General features: G+C 48.0%; 1 protein-coding gene across 1 annotated transcript in view; it reads right to left on the reverse strand.

The window, feature by feature from the left end:
• The window catches only part of LOC147634278 (uncharacterized), a 108,283-nt gene extending 91,924 nt beyond the window's left edge, over positions 1 to 16,359 (reverse strand). Inside the window, exons 1-5 of the mRNA XM_086805656.1 lie at positions 16,320 to 16,359; positions 16,103 to 16,176; positions 15,796 to 16,008; positions 15,425 to 15,702; positions 14,977 to 15,319 (exon numbers count right to left, since the gene is read on the reverse strand). Of these exons, the coding sequence (XP_086661782.1) occupies positions 14,977 to 15,319; positions 15,425 to 15,702; positions 15,796 to 16,008; positions 16,103 to 16,176; positions 16,320 to 16,359 (948 nt within the window). The remainder of the gene's footprint in view (positions 1 to 14,976; positions 15,320 to 15,424; positions 15,703 to 15,795; positions 16,009 to 16,102; positions 16,177 to 16,319) is intronic.
• Between the last annotated feature and the right edge of the window lie 9,643 nt (positions 16,360 to 26,002).

A 26,002-nucleotide genomic window follows, 5' to 3' on the forward strand; every position in this document is an offset into this window, starting at 1 on the left:
GGGGGGGGGGGGGGGGGGGCGTTCCGACGCATTCCGGCCTCTATGCGGTGTCAATTGTGCACCTCTCTCTTTTCCAGTTATGTGGATTAAGTGGCATAGGCTATGGCCGATTTTAGTGCAAAGAGTTTCTCCTTCAGAGGTAGTTCACATGGCCAGCATAGCACACGTCTTCGTCTACACATATGCTTCACACAATACAACCTTCATCGAGTGTATTAGTATGATATATCAAGAAAACGTATGTCACCCAATGCCATGAACAATGCAATGTTTTTCCAATCAGCCATGCATTTTGCCATGAAATTCTTTATTCCATGATATACACTATGTATGTAAGCCATGAATCTTTATGGGCTATGATGATGGAGCCGCATGAAGACCAAGATGGAGCTCAACATGAAAATGAAGATGAAGATGATGATGATGAAGACCCAATGTTCTACTCTAACATGATGCTGACCATCCTTATGTTATGCTTACCTTATGGATGTTATGCCTTAATTTTATGCTATGTCCAATGGATGATTTTCAATGAAGCCATGGATGAAGAGGCTATGCAATACGCAATACTCATATAGTTCAATGATGATGATTCCCTATGTTATGATGAAGAAATGTATGTAATGCTCCAATGTGTGTTTCCATGAAATCCTATGCCGAGACATAGGCCATGTCTATGCCTATGTAGATGATGGTTATGATGGTGGTGTCACAAATGGATGTTGATGCCATGATGGATGTTAACAATGTTTACATTAATGTATAAGGATGTTAATGCCAAGATGTGCCCATATGAGGATGTGACAAATATATTCATGTCCATGTTGTTATACAGTGTTTAATTGCATTAATAGTCATAAGTGTTTCGACTCCCCACAGGTGGCATATCTGGATGTGGATGGTGCAAAGCAGCACATTGCAACTAAGTTTGAGTAGCGAGTTGCGCCCCCCCTCTTGCTCCGTGTCGCTGCCGACGCCCCCCTTACCTTAGCCCCCCCCCCCCCCCCCCCCCCCCCCCCCCCCCGGGTCACCATTTGGTCCATCTCCATTTCTGGAGCCACTTCTATGGGACTGTCAGTCCATAGTGCCGCCAGATTTGTACCATGTTCACATGTGGCCAAGCCAATGCCCCATGTGAAAGGGTCAGTCATCTTGTGTCACATGGACGAGAACCAGTTTTGTGCCACCCGTGTGACCAGTATTGTGCCATATGGACGGGAGCCTGTCTGCTGCCACCAGTGTATGACCAGGATTGCGTCTTACCCATGGGACTGTCACTCCATGGTAGGACTCATATTTGTGCTGAGCTTTGTCTATGGGATTGTCACTCCATAGGAAGACCCGTGCCAGCATTTGTGTTTTGCCTATGTCACTCCATAGGAAAACCAAGACTTCCCATTTCTGCCGCGCCAGTTTTATGCTCGACAAGAAATCCTTATATAGTTTCATGAAAGGGAGATTTCATCCATTACATGTGCACATGCATTCATGTTTGCATGCATAAACTTGTTTTCGCATGATTTGTTTTCGTGTGTTTGCCTGCTATGACGTGCCAGTACACTGGACGGGGACCCCCCCAATGTACCGTGGGTGTGCTGTCTGCTGACGAGTTGGTGTGGCGTGTGAACAGGTGGTAAGTATTGCCCTTTTGGCCTTTTCAAATGTAAAATCCATAAAGTAATGTAAACCTTAATGAACCTTAATGTTTATAAGGTTGGGTGTTCACACATATTTAAAATATTGGCTGGACACTTTTTTTAATGTGGGTGCCCAACTTAATTAAGGCTTAATATTTTAGATTAGGAAATTGCATGGGAAACATTTTCCTCCCCACACATGGATGGTAAGTGGGGGACTGGCTGATGGAAAGTAGGCGCCTCCTAGAACCCGCCTGACTGCTGCAGAACAGTACCCGCCTGCTGCCTAGTACGGTATACCCGCCTGCAGTACAGTACCCACCTATTGCCTAGTACCCGCTTGTTGATCTGTACCTTACAGCAATATTGTATCCGCCTATGTGCTGCAGTTTTGTACCTGCCGGTTGCATTTGTACCCGCCTACTGTACCTGTGACCGCTGCATTGTACCCGACTACCTTACCTGCTGGCTGCCTCGCCTGTACCTGTTGTTTGCACCAATTAGGAGTACATTAAAAGGGGATGGTCTTCTCTCCTGAGATCTAAATTTAAAATCTTTATCGGGTACTTGTTTCTGTATTTTAAATTCAAATAATATTAAATTTAAATGTTGTTTTTACAAGTCTTGTGTAGACAAGCATCATCACCAGTTTCCTTCACCATGGAACAAGGTTGTTAGAGGCATCAGAGGCATTTGGTACGAGGTGGGTATGGTACACGTGGAAAGGTAGCTCGATGGCGCTGGAGCATGTCCTGGATCTGGAGCTGATGAGGTGATCGTGGCCGACGGGGGGGTCGAGGGCGTCGGGCACACTGGAGTGCAGAGGCTCGGTCCGAGGTAACTCCTCTCGAGCGAGGTAGGTCCAGAGCAGCTCGTGGAGGGCCACAAGATCCACTATGTTGGTGTCCTCCACCTCTTGGGTCCGGAAGAAACTGGTGATGGTTGGCTGCCCAGGGAGGGGGCGGGGTGGCTGGGGCCTGTGTCTCAAGAAGGTGTCCCTGTGTCTGCGGAGCTCAAGCAGGAAGAGGCCTAGGCAACGCTGGTCCTGGAAGTCATTGATCCTGGAGAGTGGACCGAATCCTCACGAAATAGATAGTGAAACCTCCCGCAGATCTCATAGTATACTGGGCAGCGGCATACGTAATGCTCCTCCATCTCAACCTCTGTGTAGCATAGTCGGCAGATCCTCTCCTCTCTGGGTGTCCGTACGAGCTTCCCGGCTCTGAAGATGCGCTCAGCTCTACCTGTCTCCACTCTGAGGCGGGTGGGAAGAAACCCGTATCTGGCCAAACGCAATCTGCCTGGCATCGACATGTGAACACTCAAGTAGCCCAGCTGCTGAATGAATCCATCCTCAGTGAGTGTGAGGAAGTGGTCTCTGTAAAAGTGCATCTTCGTGGGGAGCTCCGGGGGTGTGATCCATGTGCAATGTGTGTAGAGGCTAAGAAGATCTGACTGGGTAACCCGATTGGTATCCTCGTGAGACAGCGGAAAAAAGGGGAGTCCAAACTGTACTTAAGAGGGGTAAGCGGTCCATGCAAAGCCCGTATACTCAGAACCATGTATAGTGCATACCATACTCCAGAGTGCCCCTCAAGTGCTAGCTGTCTGGAGGACTCCATGTGGGCAAGCATGTGGGGATCCATGTGACTGATGCGATGAAGGTACGTGACTCTCTGGAAGAGTGCCTCCACTACCATCGAAGCTGCAGCAAACTCTGCCTGGATAATCTAGTGTGGGACTGATGGTTTGCTGCGGATCATACAGGAGAACATCATGACTTGGGGCCTCTCAACTCGCTGCCAATCCTCATTGGATAAATCTAGCCCCCAGAAAGCTGCTCCATACATCAAGGCTGGTGTGACAAGGGTGTCAAAAAGCCAGCCCTTCGTCCTGGGCTCTTGGAAATGTGCCTCGAAGCACAGTCGCTCAAGTAAGCTCAAGGCTACATATCCCGCGTCATTTTGGCATGTGCTGCGGGAAACATGGTAAAGCGTGGGCCACTGAAAGTGACACCAAGGTAGACATAGGATAAGACAATCTACATAGGATCCCCTCTATATCTAAAACTCGATCTGGATGTGACGGGGCGAGAGGTATTGAAGACCATTACCTTGGTTTTACCAAGGTTAACAGAGAGGTCCCGCTGAGTGCAAAAGTCATGTAAGGCACCCAACTGTCTTTGAAGCCCTTCGGTTGAGTCTGAGAGGACGACGATGTCATCTGTATAAAGTAGTATGGGGATCAATATGCCTGCCAGTGTGGGACCAGCCCCGCCTAATCCATCAATGAAGCTCGAGATCTCATCAATGTAGAGGCCGAAAAGAGTGGGTGATAGAGGCAGCCCTGTTTCACCCCAATGGTGCTGGAAATCTCCTATGATGTACCTCCTGGGGCTCTCACTCGTCGGTGACGAACTCATAGAGGGCGATGATGCTCCAAACCATGTCAGATGGGACTCCGATCTCCTGTAGACGGTGTAAGAGGCAAGCTCGGGGTACAGTATCAAAAGCTTTGCGGAAATCCACAAAGCAGCAGTAAATCCTCTGGTGTCGTGCTCTACCCTCCTCGATGATGGCACGGAGGGTGAAGATGTGGTCAAGGGTTGAGTAGCTCCTCCGAAAGCCAGCCTATCCTGAGGCTCTGCATCCCTGGCTCTTTTGAAATGAACTGAGCTCCGCCTCTAGCACTGGTACATAGAGCTTGGCCAATGTGTGATCAATCATGATCGTCCTGTAGTTATTAGGATCAAGTGGATCTCCAGCTTTGAGGATGGGGGTGATGGTGTTGGTGGACCAAGAGGGTGGAAATCCTTCACAAAGTGCTCTATTAAACATGTAGGCTAGTAGGGCGCTAGGGTATCATGGGCATGAGAGATGTACTCGGCAGTGAGTCCCTCATGATCTTGGGCTCACCCATTGCGTAGTCTACGAATGGCCTTGAGGACCATGCCCTTTGTGAAGAAGGTGGAGGTGGTGGGGCGGGGGTCTGGTGGTGGGGGTAGGGGTGGCTGATGGGGGATATGATAGAGGGAGCGTGCATAAGAGTGCCATGTGTCTGGGCAGGTAATAGGTGTGGGAGGGCGATGTTCTAGGAGTTTCCTCCATGCCTCTTTGTAGTTCGGCCCTAAAAAAAAGTCGGTATAACTCATCCTCTTCCGAGCATAGAACTCCCGTTTCTTGCGTCATGTGAGCTGTTGAGAAATCCGTTGCGCTGGCGCTTTCGTGATTTGGCCCAATCCGTACCTCATGCTTAAGACGGGAGCGTGTGGCCCGACATTCATCATCATACCAACAATTCTAGGGCATGGAACCGCAAGGTGCTTGGCGGTAGACCGCCGCGTGCATATGAAAGAAGCTGTGGCGGATGTGTGGAGTATGGTGGTGAGTTTGTTGGATTGAGGAAGAATAGGGGGACAGTAGGTTCCACATCCTGGAGTTGGCGGTAGATGTGGTTGGAGTAAACAAGGTCAAGCTCGTGATCAAAGAGGACCTGAGTGTAATGTGAGATGGGGGGAGGTGGTGGAGGGATGGGTGGGTGTGCAGGTAAGAGTGAAAGAGAGGTAGGCATGGTCAGCTTCATAAGGGAGTGGTGGAATGGAGAAGTCAGGGATAAGGTGTGCCAAAGCCGGAGATCCCATAAGGTAGTCCACAATGCTAGTACCTCCTGAACGAGGGCAGGAGGTGAGGGCGCCGGTGTCACCAGCCTGGACATTTCCCCACTATGAAAGGGGTCTGGTGGACTCCAGGATGTCTAAATATTTGGAAGTACAAGCTTTGGGAATGGGGGATTAACCTAGAATACAAAGGACCACACTCCTAAAATTTAGGAGAGTTGCTATTTTTGGCCCGACTCCGATGGAAATTCTGTTCGCGTCATTACATCTGGATTGAGCAGATCCCAAGAGTTGGCAAAGTGCCTATGACAGAATGTCTACCAGTTGGGATATTTTTAGAGATAAAGTTTATGGAAGGACCCATCTCTTAGATTGGAACATGTGGCAAGAAAGTGGATCAAAGTGAGACAAGTAGCCTCACACTTGTCAGAAAATGGATCAAAGTGAGACAAGTGGCCTCACACTTGTCACTCCAACTATTGTGTGGCTCTCCACTTGTCATTGTAGCCTTCTCTTGCCATTTTAGCTCATGGGAGGCCCAAATCTATAAATTGGAGCCCTCTCTTCAATAATGGAGGCTCTCTTGCTGCACACTAGCCTCTACCACCGTTACAGGCTGCCCTAATGATGGCTACTCTCTTTCTCTCTCTTTTGAAGGCTGCCCATGAAGAATACCGGCTGTTGGGGACTGTTTTGGAGGCTTCCATCGCGAAGAAATACTGAAGGCAAGGGTATTTAATCATTATTATGATTTCTAGCCATTGTACTTGTTGTACCAGCCCTTGTACCTGCTGTACCAGCATTTGTACTTGTTGTACCTGCTATACCAACCACCGTACCGACTGCACCAACCACCGTACCGATTGTACCAACCACTGTACCTGCTGTACCAACCATTGTACCTGCTGTACTGGCTGAATGGAGAGTTGTACTTGCTATACCAACTCTATTGCCTGAAGTCACGTGGTTTTTGGGGAAGAATCAGTACCCACACGGAGGTATATGGATTATATTGTTGGCTCGGCATTTCTACACCCTGTGTTCCGGCTTGGTAGCCTCGTGTTGGGCTGTGTTATGGCATTTGTATAGGGATAATCCGGCATCTCCCGTGGGAGAGTAAGGCCCTCAAAGCTTGTACATGATATTATTCTCCTTGGGTACTAAAATACTGCAAGGGGGGTCGGCCCATTCCGGCCTCTATGCAGTGTCACACGTGCAAGGTCCATTTTCAGCATTTGTGGATATTTTGTCCAGCTTTTATGTTTTATGCAAAGTGATGATGGATATGTGTTAAGGCTGTGGCCATGTTTAAATGTTTTAATATGCATTGATGGTATCAACAAGTGTGTCAAAGGCCCTAGTCCCCCGGGCACCGCCGCGAGTTACAACCAGAGGGAGGACCATCGGGACATCCCGTTATAGATAACGATACCATGTGCAGCTCCCAGCTCTAAGAAATATCTCCCGGTCACTGTGACCTCCTCACGGTCCTGTGATGATCGATGCAGCCCTGTGTCAGTGATGTCCAGCTCCTGTAGTCTGATAGGGTCGTCTAGATCGAGTAGTTGGACCTGCTGACTTCCCATCCTGGCGTTGAAATCCCCGAGCAGGAGGACTTCCCCCAACTGTGAGAACTCCATGATATCCTCATATAATGGTGAGTACGGTGACTGGCCATGCTGTGCGGCGTAAGGGGAGTGGCGTGGTGCAAAATAACACACAGCAATGTGGATGACTCTGTCATCACTGCTAAGCTGTAGCCGCACACAAAGCCAGAGCCACGCACTCCTCCTGATGTGCGGGTCTCGCCTCGAAAAGCTGACTCCCACTCATACCCGGCTATTTATGGTAAGCCCTCTCAGGGCTCTAATGAGTCTCTGTAAAAAAAATGACATCCCTACCTGCGAGAATCGCGCTCAAGCCTCCGGATTCGACCACAGCATGCCATTGCAGTTCCATACTGCCAACCCCAGGTGTTTGGTCTCATAGACCCCGCGTCCCTATTTGGGACGGCACTCAGTGATAATGACTCTACCATCCCTGTAGATAGCCCACTTGCCTGCTCTGCGGGCCTCATGAACAGTCACCATCGCCTCTCACGCCGGTGTGCCACCTGTGCTGGAGTGAGATCATCTCCCATGTACACCTCTGTGCCCTTGAGGGCAACCCGCCTGTCTAAGAAGGCCTCTCTGCTGGTGGCATCAGGGAATCTAATGATGAGGGGTCGCTCTCGTGTCATATCCTTTCCTGCCCTCCATGTGTCTGCAAAGGGGGGGGGGGAGGGGCGATCCCGTCCACTCCTAGCATCTGGCAAAGTGTCATGGCATCCTCCTTTGGGGAAGCCCCCGCCTGTAGCCCCCCTACTCGCACATGGAGGGCCCTATCCTTCCTGCGTTTCTCCTCCTCGAGAGTCTCATGTATGATGCTCTGCGGGGGTTTGTGCGTCTTCACCACCTGCACCCAATCTTTCTTCGTGGTCTGCAATTCTTCCCGCAGCTTATCACTCACAGCTTTCAACTGCTCCAAGTCAGTCCTTAAACCCTCCTGAATATTCAGTTCCCCTTCCTCCACTGTGTGGTCCTTGACCGTAGCCTTTAGGGCTTCCATTTCTGCCCCGAGTTCCCCTATCATTGGGGCAGCTTCTGGCATTCCTGTTTGTTGCAGCTGGGTCTCTTTCAACATCTGAATCACCTCTTCCCGGTGGTTCACTTGGGCTGTCAGTTCTTCGATCCTGTTGTTCTTTCCTTGTATCTCCTTGTGGAGGCCTTCCAACTGTTTTTCATGTTGGTTCAGAACCCTGTCCAACACCTTCTTTTGTTCACCCAGTAATTTCTTGGTGTTGTCCTCCACTGTCTTGATGTATGCCTCCAGCTCCTGTAGGTTCATTATTTCCCCTAGTTGCTACCTTGGGGACCTGACCAAGGGCGAGCAGGAAAAGAGAAGCGAACACACAGTGTATGGACAGGCCCAGCCTGACAAGGGAGGCGGGGCAAAGGCGCCTGTGTGTTGGGAGGCGGAAGCAGGGCCAGCAGGGCACAGCGCGAACAGAGCAGGGGGGAGAGCCTAACGAGCAGAGAGCAGCGCAGCCTGACAAGGGAGGCGGGGCAAGGGCGCCTGTGCGCTGGAAACTGGGAGGCAGAAGCAGGGCCAACAGCGCGCAGCGCGAACAAAGGAGGGGGGCAGCCTGACGAGCACAGAGCAGCGCAGCCTAGGGAGGCAGGGCAAGAGCGCCTGTGCGCTGGAAACTGGGAGGCAGAAGTAGGGCCACCAGCGCACAGCACGAACAGAGGAGGGGGGGGGCCTGCGCACCTTCACGCCGAGAGAGAAAGAAAGAGAGAAAGAAAGAAAGAAAGATTTTATTAACGTCTTCCAAAAGACCGAACTCGGCCTATGAGACAAATCGGAGTACCTGTATGGGGTATCCTCTGTCATCCCAACAAAATGGAAAAGTACTGAATAAAAAAAGCTGAATCTAGGTGTACAGGGGATGGAGCTCTATTACTAGGAGAATGCAAAGCTATATGCATGGAGTATACAATCATGATATGCAACCTAGCTAGCTCCATCCAAAAGAGAGAGAGAGAGAGAGAGAGAGATTTTATTAACGTCTTCCAAAAGACCGAACTCGGCCTATGAGACAAATCAGTGTACCTGTGTGGGGTATCCTCTGTCATCCCAACAAAATGAAAAAGTACTGAACTAAAAAGCTGAATCTGGGTGTGCAATAAGTACAATGAGTGGGGGAGGGGATGGAGCTCTGCTACTAGGAGAATGCAAAGCTATATGCATGGAGTATACAATCATGATATGCAACCTAGCTAGCTCCATCCTGTACCATACTGGGGGTATAAAATGGTATACATCAATGAAGGGGGTGTCCACAGCTCCCTTAAGAACATGCCTGGGTCTGCTCTGAAGCGAGCCAGTCGGTCCGCACCCTCTCTGTGAAACTGAGCTCTGATCTCTGTCATCTCTCTCTAGTATAGGCGTGGTGTCCGAAAGCCAGGTGCCCTCTGTCTCCTACGGGCTCTGAGTGTCTCTGCTCTCTGGAGAGTAATTCCCTGCTATGTAGGGGCTGGGAGTGGGGTGGATCTCTAAAAAAATGTAGTAATCTGTGTCTGTCGTCCCCCCTCTGGAGCTGTCTGAGCCTGTAATGATGTCTCTCTGTGACGCTGTATGTCTAGAATGAATCTCCCAAGTATGCGCTGGTCTACTGCCTCAAAGATCTCACATAGGGAATGTGGCTCTCTGAATAAAATGGGATATCTCTCTCTGATGGATGTATATGCTCTGCATCTGCATACATAATGCTCCTCACTCTCCACCTCCTCTCTGCACAATCTGCATACCCTCTCCTCTCGGGGGATCCGTGTTGCTCTGCCAGTCTCGATCTCCAATCGATGTGATGAGACTCTAAGCTGACCAATAGCTACTCAGAAGTCGTGTGGTAAAAAGCCCTCCATGTATCTAGGCCTCTCTATAAATCCATCATCAGTGATACTCATGAAGTGATCTCTATAGTATAGCATCTTCAGTGGAAGAGGCTGTGTAGGCGATATCCATATCTCTCGTGTATAGAGCTGTCATAGGTCCTATCTCAATACTCTGCTCCTCTCACTATGAGAGAGACGGATATGTGGTGCATCCCTGTCATACTGGAATGGTGGTAGATGATCCATGTCTAGGCCATGCTGTGAGAACCAATGTGTGACCTATGCATACCATGATCCTCTGTCTCCTGCCTCAGCCAGCCGTCTAGATGCCTCAAAAGCTCTGTATGATAATCCGTGCTCGGATAATGTCATGAGGTACTGACGGTTTGCTACGTATCATGCGTGCCATCATTAGGGCCTGTGGTCTCTCTATCTGTGTCCACCGATGGGTAGCAAGGCCTGGCGCCCATACCGTTGCTCCATACATCAGTGCCAGTGTGACTAATGTGTCAAATAGCCACCCCTTCGTCCGGGGCTCTTGAAAATGCGCCTGGTGGCACTGTCTCTCTAGCATAGCCAATGCTGCATGTCCCCGTGTCAATCTAGCTCTGGCTACTGAACCCGTGGTGAAGCGCGTGGCTACTGCAGGGAAGGTAACCCCTAGGTACACGTATGATGTCACCACCTCCACCTGGCATCCTGCGAGAGTGAATGTCAGCTGACTCCTGCCCTATCTCGATGTATGAAAGACCCCATAACCTTGGTTTTCCCAAGGTTCACAGTAAGACCCCTCTGTGTGCAAAAATCATCGAGTGCATGTAGATGCTGCTGTAGACCTCCTGGAGACTCAGACACTAATACAATATCATCAGCATAAAGCATAATATGTACTGAGATACCTGCTAGATCAACTCCATCTCCGCCTCCCCGTGTAATGAAGTCAGCCACCTCATCAATGTATAACCCAAATAGCGTGGGGGAAAGTGGGCATCCTTGCTTCACACCAATGGTGCTAGCAATAGTCTCGGACATACCTCTTGGGCATCTGACTCACCCAAAAACCTGCTCATATAATGCATAGATGCCCCATGTCATATCCGCTGGTATGCCAAGAGACTGCAGGCGCTGAAAGAGCCTCTCTCGTGGTACTGTGTCAAATGCCTTGCGGAAATCCACAAAGCAGCAATAGAGCTTTCTCTTCCTCACTCTGGCCTGTCAATCATGCATCTCAAAGTGAATACATGGTCAGTGGTAGAGAAAGCTCTCCTGAAGCCTGCCTGCCCTGATGAGCGTAAACCTGCTCGCTCAGCATATAAGCTAAGCTCTTGCTCCAACACTGCACCATAGAGTTTGGCCAACACATGGCCAGCCATAATCGTCCTGTAGTTGCTCGGATCGAGCATATCCCCAATTTTGTGGATCAGCACAATGGTGTGCATCGTCCGCTCCGCAGGCAAACCCTCTGCTAGTGCCCTGTTAAACAGGTGTGCAAGAAAAGGAGCCAAAGAATCTTCTGCATATATGAGATGCTCACCTTGTAGGCCCATATGGTCGGCGGCCCGTCCATGTTGTAGGCGGCGGATAGCTTCCTTTACCATCAAGTGGGTAAAGAAGCTAGCTGTGGTAGGTCGAGGCTCCTGTGGCTGAGGTATAGGTGGCCGCTGTGGGGCGTGGTATAGGCCCTCGGCATATGTGTGCCATGTCTATGGGTCTGCAATGGGTGTCGATGTCCGAGGCTCTCTGAAGTGCCGCCATGAGATGGGGGCCGGGGCTATCTCTACTCATGAAGAAATGGAAGATCTCTAGCTCCTGTATCTCTACGAAGGCCCGCCTTTTGCGGCGAGTAAGTCTCCTCATCTCTCTCCTCGACTCCTGCTCTGTGATAGCTCCCAATGCTCTCTGTATGCGGAGCCGTGAGTATAGGGCTCTGCACTCGTCATCATACCATCTGTTCTGGGGCATAGTCCCAGATCTCGCAGACTCTCCTAAGTGGACACGATGTGGGAAGCTCTGTAATGCAGTCGTGTGTAGGAGTGATGCCAGCCGGGCTGTAATGGTATCCATAGGTACCAGGGGATCCATGAGTAGGAGCCCATCCTCTACGCTGCCAGTGTATATGTCTGCCATGTCATGTGTGAAGTAGATGGTAGCGTGTGGCGTCGATATGTGGGGGACTGGTGATACTGGTGATCCGGCTAGTGAAAATGCCAAGTATGTATGATCTGCCCCAATAGGACGAGGTGGGATGCAGAATGAGGTGACAAGCTGTGATGCCTCCAAAGACCCCATAATGTAGTCTACCACCTTGCCGTCCCCATATTGTCCTCTGTCTGGTCCAGTGTCCTCTGATGCCCGACTAGCCCGTATCTCCTCTGGATCCACAAGGTGGAGGATCTCTATGTCATCATAGTCATACACCTCACATTGTCTCCTCTGTGTGTGGGCATTGAAGTCACCCGTAAGAAATACTTCCCCTAGTGTAGAATAATGCATAATCTCCTCTAACAGACAAGTGTATGGCGAGGCTCCTGTCTCCTCCTCCTGTGGCATGTCCTCTGTAATGACATAGGAGGATCCTGATGGAGGAAAGTAACATAGGGCTATGTATATAACCCTGTCCTGTGAGAGCTGTAAGCTGATCCACATGTATCTGGCCTCTGGATCCTGTGCTACCACTCTCAGTCTCCCCTGTAGCTCCCGTCTGAATAGAACTGCTACTCTCCCCGACCCTCTTGAGGTACCCTGGCGTGTGGTTCTCCTGTATGTGCTGACTCCCACTGGAATCCCTCTACTCGAGGTAGCCCTCTCTCTGGGCTCTAATGTGTCTCTGTCAGAATATGTCTCTCCTCCCCATAACATGCTCCAGTCGTCCAGGCTGCACCCATAGTGAACCATTACAGTTCCATACTGCCATGTGTATCTCTGTCAGTGGCCTGGTCTGTGTCCCATAGGCCCCAAACCGCTAATCCATGGGCCGGCCATCAATGATGACCCGACCATCTCGATAGAAGGCCTTCTTGCCTTCTCTCCTCGCGTGTAAGACTCGTGGCATGCAAGCTCTCCTATGCTCTAGCTGCATCCTCGTGAGATCATCATCCAAGAAAATAAGAGCTCCCTCTAAGCCTCGTAGTATGACCCTCGTCCTCATGAAGGTAACCCTCTCCGTCTCTCCTGCAAACTGTAGGATGAGGGCTCGCTTGCGTGTTCAGTCTTTCCCGGCTCTCCATGCTTTGGTGAAGGGGAGAGAGTCCTCTTCCCTGTAGCCTAGCTTCATGCATAGAAGCTGTCCATCTGTCTCGGGAGTGGAGTTGGGTGTCTCGGCTATACTTGTGACTCGAATGTTGAGGCGGCGGGCATGCCTCATCTTCTCCTCCTCAATGGTGGTGTGAATGATTTGATGTTCTTCCCTTTGAGTCTCCTCCCTCACTTCTTTACGGATGTTCTTCATCACCACCTCAACCCATCCTGACTGCTTGGCTTCGAGTTTTCCCTCCATGTCCTTTGTGATCTCCTTGGAGATCTCTTCTTTGATGGCCGTGAGAGTGTTGTCATTGATCTGCCCTTCTTCCTTCTCGATGTTCTTGACAGCTACCACTTCCACTTTCAATGCACTCACCTCCTCCTTGAGTGATGTGTTCTCTTGTTCAAGGTCCGTGACCCGTGCTTCGAGGGCCATGATGTGCCGGTGTAGTTTGTTCTCCACCTCATTGAGGTTGGAATCGGATGTCTTCTTGTTCTCCTTGATTAGTGCCTTCATTGCCGTCTCGAGGGCCTCGAGTTTCTCTTGGAGACTCGGGGCCATTCCTCAAGATTACTCTGCAGCCCTTCCCACAAGCAGGGAGGAGAGAGAGAGAGAGAGAGAGAGAGAGAGAGTTATGTTGCTGCCTTGGGGGCCTGAGGAAGGGTGGGTGGAAAAAGGGAGGCACAGGGGCTACCGGACAGGCAGACGGGCCAGCATAGCGCCAGCATGCAGCGAGGCAAAGGGGCTAGTGGGCGGCAGTAGCGAACAAAGAGACGGAAAGAGAGAGATGGCGGGGTGTGCTGGGCACAACAGGCGATGAGACGGAAGAGAGAGAGAGTGGCGGGAGGGGGCTACGAGCAGAGAGAAAGAGATGGCGGGAGGCTGAAAATGCAGGGGCGGGGGAGGGATGGCGGGGCTCTGAAAACGCAGAGGGAGGAAGAGAGCGTGGGCTGAGAGAGAGAGAGAGAGAGAGAGAGAGAGAGAGAGTCAACTTTCAAGACCTTAGACGGTAGAGTCTAGACGAGTCACGTTATCACCATTTAATTTTACAAAAATTAAGAATGATTGAACACTCAAAAGACAATAGATTCATGATTCATACATCAAAAAGATTCATGATCATACATCAAAAAGATTCATACATATTACATGACATCATCATCATAAAGATTCACTCAGAGTCTCAGACTCTAGAGTCTGAACTATCGGATCTACCGCTAGCAGCCTCACTCGAGTCATTAGACTCATCACTACTAGGAGAAGACTCCTCACTAGATTCTAAATGAAAATCCCCATCTGAGATGAGATTGCCATCATCATACTCGGGGCTCCGAGCATCTACATCCTCAAGGGCTCCATACTGACCAAGTCCTCATCTGCAACATAAGTAGAAGAGCTAGTAGAGCCCCATCGCCGATATGTTTGGATGGGTGGTCGAGCTCCTCCCCGTCTAATCTGGCAGCCTCGACTCGCTACACCAATGCCTCCTCTGCTCGTAGTGGTGGAATGAGAACCACTAGCAGCAAGGCGCTCACGACCTCGAGTACAGGTGACGCCCATATCTATCTCCTCTAGCTCTCTATGGAGCTCAGCATAGATGGCATCTTCCGGTGTCTCTTGCCTCGGTTGAATGCTCCTAAGGTTCTCTACAGTGAGTTGGATGTCATTGGGATTTACCTACATTCAAGTTGACAGAATAATAACTTGTAAGTTGTAACTTCTAGGTTACAAGAGAGTCGAGACTAAATAGAAAGCATTAAAATTGCAAATTTTGATTATTACAAAATCGAGATGTCAACTTGCTTCGGGATGTGAAGCTCTTAAAGGTTTCGCACCATCCGCAAGTTAGCGCGGCAATATACGAGGCGCTCTAACTCGGATGTGCTAAGCTTGTTCCTAATCTTCGTGTGCACGAGGGAGTATGTACTCCAATTCCTCTCGCATGCACCCGCAGAGCAATCCTAAGAGCAGAAAACAAAAAAATGTAATTTTAATAATATAACTAAATAGAATAAAGAATTAGAAGAGGCAATGGCAAATGACCGTCACCTGGGCAAGGATCCTCATGGCAAAAGCTTGTAGAGATGGGGTGGAATAGCCATACGTCTCCCACCATGAGAGTGGCTTCACCATCACCTCTCTTCTTCTAGAAGTAGGACGAGTGTACGATTGCCGGGTCAAGTTGTTGTAGGCAACGAGCTCCTCGTCCATCTTGATTTGTGCTTTATCATCAAGCACACGATGCATGTAGACGTCTGCATTGGACCGGATCTCTTGATCCGAGAAGAGTTCCCTTGTTTTGTAGAGAGGATGGAGAAATGCGGCCATACCATGAATAGGCCTACGCATCCATTGCCACCTCCTCTCCACAATGGTCTTGATCTCATCAAGCCTATTAAAGCACATGCCACATTGTACATAGAAAAAATTAAAATCAAGCTTACAAGTTACAAGTACTATGTACACAAGAGTACATGAATTAAAATAACTTACTAACCTTCTTGCATCAAGTGTCGTGCAAGCTTGGAGCTCCTCAATTGCATTTCTCATGAAGTGTGTGAGAAGGCCCAAAGGGGATCCCTCCATGTCCAACATGTGAAGTACTCGGTACAATGGAGTCATCGCAACTACGACGGCCCGTGCCTCATCCCAAAAGGAAGGATCCAAGCACTTGCGTTGCACCGCATAAGTCTCGGGGCTTAGATGATCATCCCATTCTTCCCACTCTTGGGACACCACCGTGCGTTGAAGCTCGCTACGAACGGCATGTAGTCTCTACAAAACAATCCACATGTAGGCAAACCTTGTTTTGGAGGGCTTCACAAGCTCCAATCGCGAATGAACACAAAAGATGGCCAAGGGTTTCACCTTCTTAGTGAAGAAGGTCACAATGGTGGTTGCTTGGGCCAAAATGTCCTTGATCCAAGCCAACTTGCCGATATCTTCCATGAGCAAGTCAATGCAATGGGATGCGCATGGAGTCCAAACAATTGTCGAGAACTCCTCCTCCACCATGCGACCCATTGCACGGCAATTGGATGCATTGTCGGTGATGACTTGCACCACATTTGCATGGCCAACCTACAACCCAAAGTGCTCATGTAATTAGTACTATGTGACATGTACTATGTTACATGAACATGTAGACTTATAGTATGTACAATGAATAACTTACCTCGATGATTGCTTGGCGGATGTGTTGGAACATGAAACTCCCACTTGTCTTTCTACTGGCTTTCCCGGCATCCACTGCCCCCGTAGGAAATACGTGCCAAGAGGGCAAGCCACGAGGATGCTGATGATGCTTCTCCTCTTCCGATCACTCCATCCATCGGAGAGGATGCTACATCCATGCTTGGTCCATCCCAAACGAATAGGCTCAAGTGATCTACCAATCCTCTTCTTCTCCTCAGTGAGCTTCTTCGTCCTCATGTCGGCGTAGCTCACTCCCGTCCATCCATCGCATGGACCGGCGGCAGCAATGGCCTTGACAAAAGAGTCTGGATTGCAAGTGAAGACTCTCTGGACTGACAAAGGCGGTGAATTCTCTTCAAATGCTTTCGTGAGATTTTGTGCAGATCATGGCATCAAGAGGGAACTGGCCAATACAGGTTCGCCATCAGAGAATGGAGTTGTATAATGCAAGAACAGGACTGTGGTGGAGATGCGAGGACGATGCTGGAGCATCGTGATCTTCCTCGCCCACTTTGGGGAGAGGCTGTGGCTACGGCTGTCCATATCCTCAACCGGTCTCCGACGACTTCAGTACCTAGCATGACTCCCTTTGAGGCATACTTTGGCAGGAAACCTGATGTCTCCCACTTCCGTGTGTTTGGGAGCAATGCGTATGTACACATTCCGAAGAAGCAGAGGGGGAAGCTCGACTCCAAGTCCCAAAAGCTTCTATTTGTGGGATATAACTCTCTTTCCAAGGGATACAGGTTGTTTGATCCAGAGAGGAATGAGATTATTGTCAGCAGGGATGTGGTCTTTGATGAGCATGTTCTGGTTTCCACTGTTGATGAGCCGCCACTTCTTGGAGACCCAGAGGATTCTGATGATGATTCCCAATCTATTGTTCCAACTCGACAACCACATTCAGTTCAGGAAATTGAGCCCGCAACTGGAGTTGAGCACCCGCAGCAGCTCGAGGCTCTGCATTCTGTTCGAGTACCCAGGTGGCTAGTGGACACCCTGTAACTTGGTTGAACACAATGCTAATCAATACACTTAAATACACTAAGATTTGAAGGACACTTGCTCAAATACAAGAAGTAAATTGCTGAATTGACAAGAGGCACACAATGAGCCGGAACGGCCGACCCCTCCCTTGAGTAAATTGTATTACTATTGGAGAAATTCAATACATAGCTTCACGGGCATCCATTGCCAAATCCTCCATGCCAATGCATAAATTCAGCATTTAGAAAACAATGGTATGTCGATGTAGATCACCAAGGAGCTGCCTTGATGCCCGGCCCGACTTCAGTGCCCATATTCTCTACCATTGGCTCTATGTTCTACCAAGCAAGGTAGCAACATCTTCAAGAGCACATAGGACAAGAGAAATACTACACAGGGCGGCTAAACAAGGAGTCCTGCCCTTCTACTGAGTAAGTAATGACAACACATTGTCCAATTAGCTTACCAATCTTCATAGAAGTTGTTGCAAGCGGAAGCCTTCGCGTTGGAAGCTTTAGAAGTGTTGATATCTTCAATTTGCCGCAATCCTTCGCGACAAAAGTCTTCAAGAGGATGAAGGGAACCTTGGGAAAGCTTCCCCTATGGTTCAACTTGAGAAAGGAAGGTTGAAATTAGGGTTTTCAGCAAAAAGACCAGAAATTACAGCAAAAATGAGAGCTGTTTTGCTGAATTTCAGTCATTGGGAGTGAGTAGGAGAGTGATTAGCACTTGGAAACACTGTTGGAAGCTTGGAAAACACCCTAGCAAGTTGGGTATGGCTATGGAGAGCTTGGAAATGGAGAGAAATGGTGGAAAAACAGAGTTTTCAGCCTCCAAAAATCCTCATGAAGAGAAAACACGAATTTCTCTTAATAAGTAAGTGAATTGGGGTCCAATCAGGTGAGAGGACATGGGGAGATGCCCATTTATGAGTAAAACGGGAGGATCAGGTCCTGGACATTGAGTCTTGTCCACCTCGGGACTTCAGTGAGTGTGAACTTGGAAGCGGTCATAATTTATAAGTGACTTTTGGGCGCCCAAACTTTAATGAAGTGGGAACGCACTCACTTATAAATATTGGCTAAGTCCTAAGGGCTATTTGAGCCTAGATCGGGTAATACTTACCACCTGTTCACATGCCACACAACCATGTCAGCAGACAATTTCACACGCACGGTTCACGGGCGGGCGTCCCCTTACCCGGAACTACACATAGGTCATGCAGGCATGAAAACAGCATGCAATTTCATTTGTAGGCAAGCACATAAAGATGCTATGCAATGCAGCATTGGCATGAGCGATTTCCGTTCATGAAACCATATAATACCAGGCGTTTCAAGGCAAGTATATGCGATACCAGACCCAGTGGAAAGCCAATCCTCCAGGCGTTTCCGGGCATGTACACAAAGTCACAAGTCCCAGTGGAAAGCCAAGTCCTCCAGGCGTTTCCGGGCATGTACACAAAGGCACAAGTCCCAGCGGAAAGCCAAGTCCTCCAGATATTCCGGGCATGATAACATCAAGTCCCAGCGGAATATCATATACAACTATACAGCATGACACGTGTCAATCACGTGCATAGGCATATTCCATAAGCCATGGACACCAATCCAATATGTACATAGTGTGAAAGCAAGAGTGAACCATTTGGGTGGCCAAATGGTGACATTCCCTCCCGCTTCTAAACAGTTGTCCGCAACTGAAATGCATCCAAATATGTCTGAAGCACATGCGGGCAATCTTTGAAGAACTCTTCATCTACCCATTTAGCATCAATGGGAAGATAGTTCTTAAACTTCACAAGGTAACGCCTCACAACTTTGCCTGCAGCAAGCTTGCGTTCCTTGTGATACACAATCTGCTCTGGCTGCAAGATCTCCTCAAGCTCATCCACTTCTGGTGGATCCTCAATGACCATTTCACTGGGCTCCGGCCCTACATACTTGCGAAGGAGACTCACATGAAAAGCATTGTGTATGTGCCAATGACTAGGTAATGCCAATCTGAAAGCCACTTCATTGATCTTCTCGATCACTTGAAAAGGTCCATAGTACCTAGTTGCAAGCTTAGGATATGCACCCTCTTTGCCAGGCCTCTTTGCAAGTCTTGCTTTCTCAAATTTCAGCAATACCCAATCATTCTCTTTAACATCCAATTGCCTTCTATGCTTGTCGGCAGCCTTTTTATGCTTGTCTTGTGACCTTGCAATGGCTGTCCGCACCTGAGCAAAAGCAATATCCAAGTCTCTTACATAGTCATCAGCTGCAAATATCTCATCCTTTGTGCGAAGGATGGGTGGCAAAACCACCTTACCATAAACAATCTCAAACGGGGCCTTTCCCGTAGATGCATGCACCGTGTTGTTGTATGCAAATTCCACAAGCGGTAAGTACTTCTCCCAAGAAGACTTCTGATCCGCCACATAACATTTCAAGAGATCCAACACGGCTGAATTTGCAGCCTCACTTTGCCCATCCGTTTGAGGGTGATAAGCTGATGAGAAGTCCAATTTGGTACCCATATTATCAAATAAGGCCCGCCAAAAGAGACTTGTAGTCCTGGGATCTCTATCCCCCACAATGGACTTCGGCATTCCATGATGTTTGAACACTTGTGCAAGATATATTTTAACCATATGCTCAGCTTTGATGGTCTTTTTGACCGGCAAGAAATGAGCTTGCTTGCTAAACCTGTCCACAATTGTCCAAATTGCATCATTACCCTGTTGGGTACGTGGCAAGTCCATAATGAAATCCATTGTAATACTTTCCCATGGCTGCGTGGGAATAGGCAATGGCTGAAGCAAACCTGGTGCCTTTTGCCTATCAAATTTGACCTTTTGACAGGTGATACATGCACGTACATGTGCCTCTATGTCCTTCCGCATACCTGGCCAAAAGAAATACCGCTCAATCATGTGCGTAGTAGGCATTATGCCTCTATGACCAGCATATGGAGGAGCATGGCACTCATCCAAAACCTTTTGCCTCATGTCAGACACCACACATAGGCAATTATCTTTCATGAGATAACCCTCTTTGATCACATATGAGGCATGTGCATGACCAGCCATCAAATCAGCCCAAATAGTGGCAAAATCAGCATCCGTATGATACAAATTACGCATGGTAGACAAGTCCCCATGAGAGGCAACCGAGATAGCTGCTACATACGGCTTTCGTGACAATGCATCGGCCACTACATTCTTCTTTCCTGGGGTGTGCAAGATCTGAAAATGAAACATAGAGAGGAAATTGGCCATCCTCATATGCTTCTCTGACAACTTAGTTTGAGTAAGAAAATACCTCAAACTCTGGTGATCTGTCTTCACAGTGAAATCAGAGAAGGTAATGTTTCCATATAGTAAGTGCATGAATTACAGCCAAGAGCTCTTTCTCATAAATGCCAAGAGATAGCTCTGCATCATGCAATCTACGACTCTCATAAGCCACGGCATGTCCCTCTTGATTAAGGACAGCCCCTATGCAATTTCCAGATGCATCACATTCCACACAAAAAGGCTTTTGCAAATCCGGAACGATCAACACTGGACCATGAGTAGTTGCATCTTTCAATGCGAGGAATGCATCTCTCTCTACATTAGTCCATTTGAACACGGCCTTCTTCTTTGTCAAATCATGCAAAGGAGAAGCAATCCATGCAAAGTGCCGAATGAACCTGCGGTAGTAAGAGCATAATCCAAGAAAACTACGGATCTCATGCACTGAACTCAATTCGGGCCAATTCCGAATTGCATCAATCTTTGCAGGATCCATCCGCACTCCATCTTTGGACACAATATGCCCAAGATAATGTATCTCTGACAAGAAGAACTCACTCTTCTTTGCATTTATGAAGAGTTTATGCTTATGGAGCTCTTCAAAAACAATAGCCAAATGAGCTTTATGCTCTTCTTCGGTCTTCGAGAAGACTAGTATGTCATCAAAGAAGACACCTGTAAATTTCCTGTACCCACGGAATATGCGATCCATCATTCTATTGAATGTAGCCGGGGCATTTGTAAGACCAAAAGGCATAACAAGATACTCATAAAGCCCAAATGCTGTCCTGAAAGCAGTTTTGTGTACATCCTCAGGCACTACACGCACTTGATGATATCCACTCTTGAGATCAATTCGGCTAAAGCATGCCGATCCATCCAACTTGTCAAGGATGTCGTCTATGCGTGGAATTGGAAACCGATTCTTGATGGTAAGCTTATTCAAAGCTCTATAATCCACACACATACGAAAGGATCCATCCTTCTTTTGAACCAAGAGGACGGGTGAACAATATGGAGAAGAGCTTGGCTGAACCAAACCCTTCTCAAGAAGCTCATTCACTTGCTTCATGATCTCCTCTTTTTGGGATGCACTTACACGATAGGCTGGCCTATTAGGTGGTGAGCTACCCGGCACAAGATCAATGCGATGATCATCTCGGTCGTACAGGTGGTAACTCATTTGGTAACTCATCAGCAAAACAATCATTGTGCTCTTGCAAAAATTTCAGCCTATCATTACTAAGAGTGTTTACATCTACATTATTTTTCTCAACATGATCTCGTACAAAAATCAAGTACGCAAAAACACTCTTTTTCATTACTTTGTTAATTTGTACATGAGATACAAGGGGAATGGTATCACCCTCTTCACCAGCATCAATTACATGTTCTCGGCCTTTATGCATGAAGGTGATCCTGTTAGTCTTGTAAGCCTTGCACGGATCAATACGTGTATGCCAAGGCTTTCCAAGCAATACATCACAGCCATTCAAAGGCGCCACAAGAAAATCCTCATGATCCACATAGCCTTGAATGTGTATGCGCAACTTGCCAAAAATAGGCATGACCTGCACTTCTCTACCAACAAAGGCAGCCCCTGCTTCAATTTGAGGACCCATGTCCTCCACTTCAATACCCAAAGCAGCTGCCATCTGAGTGGATATGAAATTCTCCGATGCACAATCATCAAACATGAACAAAGCGGGTTGATCTTTGAGCTGTCCCCAAGCTTTACATACAACTCTATCTTTGCTATCATGTGAAGTGTTGCCCTGCACATCCGGAACCATATGCACATTAGGCTTCGGTACATTAGCATTTTCAGCTTTGTTCTTCTTATTTGGGCATGCTCTTGCCATGTGCTCAATGCTGCCACAAGTAAAGCATTTGCCTTCACGCATATATTGCTCCTTCTTCTCAGCACTAAGACCAAAGTTTGCCGGCTTATAAGGGCGCTTGTTAGCAAACTTATTTTCAGCTTTTGGACCTGATTTGGCTTGGTTTTGGTCCCTTTTAGGTGGCTGTCCATCATTTTGCAGGTTTTGGACAGCCCTCTCTTTGCCTTGAAATGAGGGTTTAGCCTTATTGGATCGACTCAATTTGAGTTCCAATTGCTCGGTGGCGGTGGCGGCTGCGATTAATTGGTGTAAGGTATGACCAGGATACATTTGTAATCCCGCTTTGTACACGGGTTGCAATCCCGATTGAAACCTTCTCTTCCTTTCCGCCTCGGTGACATGCATAAATGGAGACACCTCCAAAAGCACTTTCCAAAACTTTTGTACATATGCATTTACCGATTCCCCCTCATTTTGCTTTACCCAATCCCACTTCATTGTTATCTCATTCAATGCATTGGGAGGTAAGAATTGAGCATAGAACCTCTCCTTGAACTCTTTCCATGATCTAACAGGATTCGGTGAGAGCTTCTCCGTGAGCCACCAATGGGCAGCAGTGCCTTTCATGAACATGCTTACATGCCGGATCATGGATTTCTGAGTGAAATCCTCATCACTGAAAGCAATATCAAACTGGGCAATAAAAGCAAGTGCCTTTGATGCATCATATTCTCCATGATATGTGTCAAACTTCACAGATTTGTCTCCGTCTTTGAAGTCACGAGACTTTGATGCATGTGTGTGCATCTCAACATGTTTTCCCCCATGTTTGTCCATTGGGACAGTCCCTGTAATTGGCATCATTTTTGGACCAAAAGGTGATGCAGAAGGCATAGATACATGTGCCCTGTAAGCATGAGGCATGGCTGGCCCCTCAACATGCATTGATACATTTTCAGCCATAGCATCTCCCTCACGAGCACACTCGAAGGCATGAGTGGCATGAGAGATACGCGGAATACCTGCACCAACAGAAAATTGCAGCCCATGTTGCATGTGTTGTGCATGTACATTTTCAGCCGGCAATGGCATTTGACATACATTTTGGCCACTGCCATAAACATTGTATCCTTCACGGGCTACATGAGATATTCCTGCATGGCGTGAAGTCACTGATTGTTCCTCTCCCATAGCATGGAGATTCATCCTCTTAGACATAACTTCTTGTTCGGGCACTTGTGGGGATTCCAAGACATGTGGGATGGTTGCCTTTTCTACATAGGCATCCTCGGTACGAGCCAAGTATGCACGTGCTGCATCCCTTGGTTGCATGTGCAACTCTTGAGCAATCATTGCCATTGCATGATCCATATAAGATTCAGCTTTCTTGGCCTTCAAACGATCATGTACCAATGGGTCCTCGTGGCGATAGAGATTCAATTCTTCTTGTTGTGCATGGAGAAGAGCCTGCATACGAGTAAGTTCAGCTCTCAAGACTATGGACTCTTCTTCTTGCATCTTCTCTTTGCCACGAGACGGCTGTCCCACATATTCATGTTCCCTATTGTGCACCACATGAGTTTGCTCATCCTGTAAAGCATTGGAGGCATGCATTTCATTGTCCCTGCCACTTGTATTAGCATCTCCAACATTCATTGTATGGCTGTCCATAATGTTCTAAGTGTAGAGATAGCTAGTGTTCACGGTGATCGTCTCTCACGATAGAAGTGAAAGAGAACCGTATGCTCTGATACCAATGTAACTTGGTTGAACACAATGCTAATCAATACACTTAAATACACTAAGATTTGAAGGACACTTGCTCAAATACAAGAAGTAAATTGCTGAATTGACAAGAGGCACACAATGAGCCGGAACGGCCGACCCCTCCCTTGAGTAAATTGTATTACTATTGGAGAAATTCAATACATAGCTTCACGGGCATCCATTGCCAAATCCTCCATGCCAATGCATAAATTCAGCATTTAGAAAACAATGGTATGTCGATGTAGATCACCAAGGAGCTGCCTTGATGCCCGGCCCGACTTCAGTGCCCATATTCTCTACCATTGGCTCTATGTTCTACCAAGCAAGGTAGCAACATCTTCAAGAGCACATAGGACAAGAGAAATACTACACAGGGCGGCTAAACAAGGAGTCCTGCCCTTCTACTGAGTAAGTAATGACAACACATTGTCCAATTAGCTTACCAGTCTTCATAGAAGTTGTTGCAAGCGGAAGCCTTCGCGTTGGAAGCTTTAGAAGTGTTGATATCTTCGATTTGCCGCAATCCTTCGCGACAAAAGTCTTCAAGAGGATGAAGGGAACCTTGGGAAAGCTTCCCCTATGGTTCAACTTGAGAAAGGAAGGTTGAAATTAGGGTTTTCAGCAAAAAGACCAGAAATTACAGCAAAAATGAGAGCTGTTTTGCTGAATTTCAGTCATTGGGAGTGAGTAGGAGAGTGATTAGCACTTGGAAACACTGTTGGAAGCTTGGAAAACACCCTAGCAAGTTGGGTATGGCTATGGAGAGCTTGGAAATGGAGAGAAATGGTGGAAAAACAGAGTTTTCAGCCTCCAAAAATCCTCATGAAGAGAAAACACGAATTTCTCTTAATAAGTAAGTGAATTGGGGTCCAATCAGGTGAGAGGACATGGGGAGATGCCCATTTATGAGTAAAAGGGGAGGATCAGGTCCTGGACATTGAGTCTTGTCCACCTCGGGACTTCAGTGAGTGTGAACTTGGAAGCGGTCATAATTTATAAGTGACTTTTGGGCGCCCAAACTTTAATGAAGTGGGAACGCACTCACTTATAAATATTGGCTAAGTCCTAAGGGCTATTTGAGCCTAGATTGGGTAATACTTACCACCTGTTCACATACCACACAACCATGTCAGCAAACAATTTCACACGCACGGTTCACGGGCGGGCGTCCCCTTACCCGGAACTACACATAGGTCATGCAGGCATGAAAACAGCATGCAATTTCATTTGCAGGCAAGCACATAAAGATGCTATGCAATGCAGCATTGGCATGAGCGATTTCCGTTCATGAAACCATATAATACCAGGCGTTTCAAGGCAAGTATATGCGATACCAGACCTAGTGGAAAGCCAATCCTCCAGGCGTTTCCGGGCATGTACACAAAGTCACAAGTCCCAGCGGAAAGCCAAGTCCTCCAGGCGTTTCCGGGCATGTACACAAAGGCACAAGTCCCAGCGGAAAGCCAAGTCCTCCAGATATTCCGGGCATGATAACATCAAGTCCCAGCGGAATATCATATCCAACTATTCAGCATGACACGTGTCAATCACGTGCATAGGCATATTCCATAAGCCATGGACACCAATCCAATATGTACATAGTGTGAAAGCAAGAGTGAACCATTTGGGTGGCCAAATGGTGACACACCCTTCAGAAGTCAGGTGTCACGGAGCTTCCCTCCGAATGGACCACAGAGGACGGACCTCGAAGATCGCACAGAGTCCGTGACAAAAGTCATTCAGCGGAGCTTTACAGGTAAACTATGCTTTGATGTCTCATATCATGCGGGACAAAGAGCCCACTTCCGTCAAGGAAGCCCTTGCATAGGATACTTGGAGGAAAGCCATGCAAGTGGAAATGGATGCCATTGAGAAGAACAACACTTGGGAGTTGGTACCGAGGCCGTCAAAACGGTCAGTCATTGGTGTCAAATGGGTCTTTAAGACCAAATATGCGTCAGATGGGTCGGTGGACAAACACAAAGCCAGACTCTGTTATGCTCAA

This window comes from Cibotium barometz, chromosome 11, assembly GCF_041138505.1.
Source record: "Cibotium barometz isolate CiBa-2024 chromosome 11, ASM4113850v1, whole genome shotgun sequence".
In the NCBI taxonomy this organism is placed as follows: domain Eukaryota; kingdom Viridiplantae; phylum Streptophyta; class Polypodiopsida; order Cyatheales; family Cibotiaceae; genus Cibotium; species Cibotium barometz.